This window comes from Myxine glutinosa, chromosome 9 (genome assembly GCF_964187855.1).
Source record: "Myxine glutinosa chromosome 9, kmMyxGlut1.1, whole genome shotgun sequence".
Classification (NCBI taxonomy): Eukaryota; Metazoa; Chordata; class Myxini; order Myxiniformes; family Myxinidae; genus Myxine; species Myxine glutinosa.
Window position 1 is genome coordinate 50,313,111 of NC_136269.1, and position 6,000 is coordinate 50,319,110.

Sequence of the window (6,000 nt, forward strand, 5' to 3'; positions counted from 1 at the left end):
GAAGAGCCTGTCATGGTCAGTAAAAATCCAAGCTGGCTCACTAATGACCTTCAGGGAGGAGATCGTGTAATGCCTGCCCTGCTTTGTCTGGTCTACAGACAGCACCAGTCCACATATTGCGGTTGAACCTTGATGCCCTCAAAGGAACTTGTGATAGGCACCAAAATGCTACCTATGAAAAGGGAGTTTGGTTCTGCACCCCTCAAAATGCTAGAAACCAAATATAAACAAAAATAATTTGTGGCAATGCTTGTACATTGCATCATTGATGCAACCACACTGATGGGCCAGAATGCGATACCCCGTAATGAAATGGAATATTCTCTCCTGATGTTTCTCTCATTGGCCACCTTGCTTTCTGATTGGAAGATGGAGGTGTTAGTCATCTAATAAAACAACACGAGATCACCTGGACATGTACGATTCTATTGTTTTTCAGGATCCCAGTTTGCTGCACCTGAAGGATGTACCCTTGCGTGTGACGGTAAGGCTCGTACGACACGTCGTACAGTTTCTCCCGGAGAGGGATGGACAATACCATCTGGCTCTCCAACTCCTTGATGCGGTGCAAATACTAGCCAAGTGATGCGCACAAGCCGTGACCCAAGGAATACTCGATCAGGGGGACGCTTCAACGATTTTTAATCCTGTCCCTGTCGTCTGCTCCGATCTACAATGTTTCTCTCTTTTTTGAAACAGTGCGACCTCCACAAAGCAATTCTATTGTTTTTCTGTCTCTAACAAGACCACGGCTAAGTTGCGTATCTGCAGCCGAAAGGTTATTTGTAAAACAATAATTGTATAACTAACTCGGCATTCATTGCAAGACCCCCATTTTTTGTCGTTTTCCTCCTAAAAATCTATTTCCCTGAGGATTACGTAATGCCTACACCGTGGTAAGTCCTTCATTACTGTATAATAATTAGTGTGTAGTTTACCACAGTAAGTTGTGCAAATCGAAGATGCAATCTGCAAATAATTCTACATACCTGGCTGTACATTTGCTTTGCACCTGTCCATTGCTCCTCCTTTCCCTCACTTCATTGCTTTCTTACGACTTCATAAATATCGTTATGTTCTGCAGTTTTGAGAATTTATTACTTCATAATCTTCAAAGTTTTTTTTCTTCAGCTTAAAAGTGGCGTGAATATTCCATCGGGTTAAACGACCATGTATTTATGTTGTACAAACAAAAGGCGGGGAAGGAGTAGGCAAGTGAACTGAAGAGGGCAAGGCATAGGGAAGTGTAGGAGAGATGGCCGAGACAAAGAAAATAAGTTTAGAAGGAGTAAGGGGGGAGAGGATGAGGTGGAAAGAGGCACGTGTGGAGCATTTGAGTTGGGGAGGTGGGAATATATTAATGTTCTCCCTTAGGTGTGCAGATAATAAATAAATGGATGGCCCTTATCAATTTATTGAGTCAGTGTGAACAGAATGAAGAACTGGCATATTTTCGAATTGTTAGCCTCTGTAGGAATAGTTTTCCATTTAGATCACGAGTGTACAGGATTTCATCCAGGTATTTTCAACTTAAAGGAGAAGAGATGTAACCTTGGTGTAGATAAGTAATGCAGAGTCTTTATGAGCTCAAGGTTGAATCGTTTCATGATCTGTAGCTGTGTACAAAGCAGGTAGTTGTGCAGTTGCTGTAACAATGTAAATTGCTTTAAGTGCGTACAGTGTATTGCTCTTCATTTGTGTAATTTGGAATTGTGTAAGATATACGAGTAGTTACGTGCACATGTTTTTGGATGTGCAGGGCTTTCTTGATTTCATATTGTGCAATTAAAGCGCAATATGGAGGAGGAAACTGTGCAAGAACACGAGTGTTGTTCGTCTGCCACGTGGAATAAAACCAGCGACGGGCAACTGTGGTAGTTGTGACAATCCTGCAAGAACTGAGGTTTTGCATGTTCATGATGAAAGATCCACGCCCTCCTTCACCATGATACCACAAACCCCTTGTGCGGAACTTTCACCTAAACGGGCAGCCAAGAACGCCATAGTACTGTTACAATGAAACTCACTTTTGCATCATTGACCAACGACAACAAAAATCTCACCGGAAAGGCAAGTACTGCAGATGCTTGTTGAAACGAATTTGGATAAGGCAATTGCAAAAACAAGAACATTTAGTGGGTTGTTGTTGATTAGCCCTGGTCAGTTCTGCTCGAGCAGGCCCGCAGCACAGAGATAGCTGATAGATCTCCCAGGAGCGACTCAAAATATCCCTCGTATCTAAGATGTTCTCTTGCCTTCGTGAACCCAGGGCTGTCCAGTCTAACAATCTAACATGTTGTTGTATAGCCCTGCACATTTGTCTTCAACAGTCCTGCAGTTAATCGACCTCCCTGGAGCGACCCAGAGGTCTCCCACATCCAAGATGGTGTACCACCGCGTTTGTGACACCAGGGCCACAAGAGAGAGTGAGAAAGAGGCACAAGAAGGAGTGGGCCGGTCCTTTAGGACCGATCAGCACTCTGACCGTGACAGCACTGCCCTGACGAATCCGGGCAGCAGGGAAGAATGGGGAAGATTTGACCCCCGACTTGCGGTGGGGGTTAGAGCCACCACGAAGAGGCGTCCCCAATAGCTACAATTTCCCCAGTAATAATTGATGCAGAAAAGATAAGACAACAACTTGCAAAGTAGGCAAACTTCAAAAGCCCCGGCCCAGATGAGATCCCAAACTTCTGGCTAAACCAATTTGATGCTCTCCACCATGGCTGTACTGCCGTGCGACAGGGAAGAGCAGGGATAATTTGGCCCCTGACTTGTGTTGGCAACCCCCACACAGAGGCCAATCCCCAATAGTTGAACACAGTGTTTTATTGTGTGTAGTGTGACCGGGCAGAAGGTGGATGCAGGTGTCGTCAGTGGTGTTGGCGAGTCTGTCTGTACTGTAAAAAGATGTGGATGGTGTCCACAGTGGAGCCCTATGACATTGATGAGTCACACTGCCTGTCAAACTCTAGGATTGCAGTTAATAGCTGGGTCGAGATTCGAACCCAGGCTGAATAGCTTAGAGGTGAGTGTATGTGTATTACGAATGGGGTTATGCGTCGAATAAAGGTCACAATTGGGCCGTAAGAATGTCAGGGGCCATTGGAAGCGGCTGTATCACACGGTCCACATGAAGCCATGGCTGGGAGAAATGACATGAGGCCCAAAGATACAAGTTATAAACAATCCTGTGTGCAGTCCACAAAGTCTTATGGCTAGAAAAATTGGAGAGGCAATGGGATTCATCAATAATGTGTAAAGACTCATTTGAACACCTTGTCGAGAGGCCGAGCAATTTTAGCCTGCTCAGATCCGTTAGTCTGGGGGGGAACTCGATAAGCAGAAAATGCTTCAAAGATGTCGGGATTCCTCCAAATTTCTTTCAATTTAGTGTTAAACAACAATAGTGACTGTTTGTTTTAAAAGGTAATCACATGTTGGAAAGAATTGACAGAATAGTTTTTGGTTATAATAATTAAAACTTCTGTTGATGTGTCTCATGAAACGCCATGCTGAGCGATTTATACACCTTAATACGGAGTTGGTCCAAGGCGGAAATCCCCCTTGGGGAGGGGGCAGGTTCAGTCGCTGCACGCTCCATCGTGTGACCCTTTGTCCCCCTGGCAAGTTTGGTTGAGATTGGATCGGTAAGACCGAATGTACCTGTACCGTGGCCAGACAGAACGACACAAAATTGCGTATTTTAGTATAATCGGTGTCTCCTGGCAGGAGAGCAAGTCCCAGGGTCTGATTCACATCTGCCACACATGTTGGTGGACCCTCATTTTCCTGTGGCCTCACTTCTGCCCTCACTCTACTTGCAGTCACACAACCAAACCTCCCACCCATCTCACTTTCTTCCAGAAACCTCTACCTGGTTTGTCTCCCAAAATCTCAACTGACAGTTCCATTCTCTCTCTCTTTATTTTCTTGGCTGTAGAACTGACTTCCTTTATCTGTTGCCTTGTGCTCTTCCCTCAATTCTTTTAAATGTACCATACACATCACCTATCATCGACGGGTTCTTCAGGAACATCTTCAGAATGCAATAATGCGGAAGATGAAGAAGGTACAGAAGTATCAGGTTTGAGGTGGCATTTGTTCCTTTTAAGAACTCTGTCACCAATGCGTATACCATACGAGTGAGGGGTTTTAGGTGTAGAGGTGGAATAGATAATACCCAACTGTTCCCAGGTCGATTGATGACCTGTTCTGCCTCTAACTTTGTCACCGACCTTAAGTTCAGGGAGAAGTTCAGGAGAATTTTTCTCCGATTGTAACAGTAAGCGTCTGTTTTTCCTTGGCCTTGTCATCGTTGCTCTTCACGGTATCAGGGCCAATCTTGTCTGTGTTTGGTAGAGAGATTCTGGGACAAGGTCGGCATAGTTGTCTTCAACCTCCGACCCAGCATCACCTGTGTAAGGCTAAAACCTGTAGGCTCAATAGGAGTATTACAGTAAGACATCAGGCCTCGATATGGAGCAGGTTGTAGCAGGATCATTCTTACAACATGCAGCCTTTTCCACACTCATTTTCTCGTGGATACCTTGGAGTCCCATGTTCAAAGCCGTATTTTCCAGCAAACTCCATGGACGCGAATTGACTTCCATTATCTGAGGTGAGAGTCTCAGCAATGCCCCAAAGGTTGACTTCATTTTATGAACTGAATCTTGCTCGTTGAATGTTGAATCTGGAGTAGTAATCCACCACGACCAGGTAGTGTTTCTCGTCAAACTCGAGGACATCAGCCGCTATCCGAAGGCGTTAGCATCTTAGAGTCAACGGCACTTGATCCAGGTCCTTGGTGTTGATTAATGGCACTCAAGTCTTGTGGTTAGTGACCAACCTAATGGTCTGTAGCCCCCACCAGGTAGTAATAAAAATTTGATACCTTGGTGGTATCAAAGAGGATAGCAGTTCTTTCACCATCTTAAAGGCCTGAATTTGGCGTCGACCCAAATCCATGAAGCGTCATCTCAGAAGTAGGTCATCGAGTGGCTTAATCACCGACAATAGGTTTTTGACAATGACCGAGATGATTAATCATACCCATGACCCTGTGTAGCTCTGTTTTGTTTTCAGGCGGCTGCATGTCCATGACCGTGGTGGTCGATCACATGACCCAGAATTTGGACTTGGTTCTTCTGAAATCCACACTTTTTCTGGTTCAGTTTGAGACCAGATTTCTTGAGAGTTTCGAGCACTCGATCAAGATTTTCATCATGTTCTTTGAAAGTCCTTCCAAAGACCAGAGTATCATCAATGCAGGACACAGGACCATTGTGACGCTCTAGCAATTGCATCAAATGTGTTAAGATTTCCGGCGCCGATGTGATGCCAAAAGGTAACCTATCAAAGGCATACCTGCCAAAAGAAGTGATTAACATCGTGTAGTTGTACGAATCAAGAAGTAGTCGGACCGACCAAAAACCATTCGAAGCATCTAGTTTTGAAAAAACAGTAGCACCAACCAGTTTGGGAAAGTATCTCATCCATTGTAGGCATTTGAAACTTCTCACAACTAACTGTTTTGTTCATATGTTTCAGGTCAACGCAAATTCAGATGTTACCACTCTTCTTGCGAATCGCACTACGGAGTCGGCTCTGTCACTCCATGGATGACACCCTCGTTTTCCATTCGTTTAAGCTCAGCCTCTATCTTAGGCAACTAGAGCGGCCCTCGTAGAGCACATTGTCTCGCCTCGTAAACTAAACACGCTACTATTATGGCCCATATACCCGTATCATCCATGCACCCTATTATGTCACATTGTTTCTCAGGATGGACTACTACGTCATTTGTCCCTCACATCGGGTCATAGATCAGAAATATGACATTTCAGATTTTTCGGATAAAAACTTAAATTCCAACAATCATGGCTGGAATACTACTTCACTGATGACGTCATTATCACCCCGATATAACCCATGGGAGTGGATGACATATGCCAGGTTTCTTTCTTTCTTTTTCATTGAGCAGTTTCAGAGAAAATTACC

The 6,000-nt window shown here is 44.5% G+C and overlaps 1 protein-coding gene across 3 annotated transcripts in view; it reads left to right on the plus strand.

The window, feature by feature from the left end:
* RAB3GAP2 (RAB3 GTPase activating non-catalytic protein subunit 2) overlaps positions 1–1,869 on the plus strand; it is a 189,861-nt gene extending 187,992 nt beyond the window's left edge. For all 3 annotated transcript variants that reach the window (XM_078784331.1, XM_078784333.1, XM_078784332.1), the window contains exon 36: positions 440–1,869. In XM_078784331.1, the coding sequence (XP_078640457.1) occupies positions 440–586 (147 nt within the window). In that variant the 3' untranslated portion in view covers positions 587–1,869. The remainder of the gene's footprint in view (positions 1–439) is intronic.
* Positions 1,870–6,000: the final 4,131 nt, after the last annotated feature.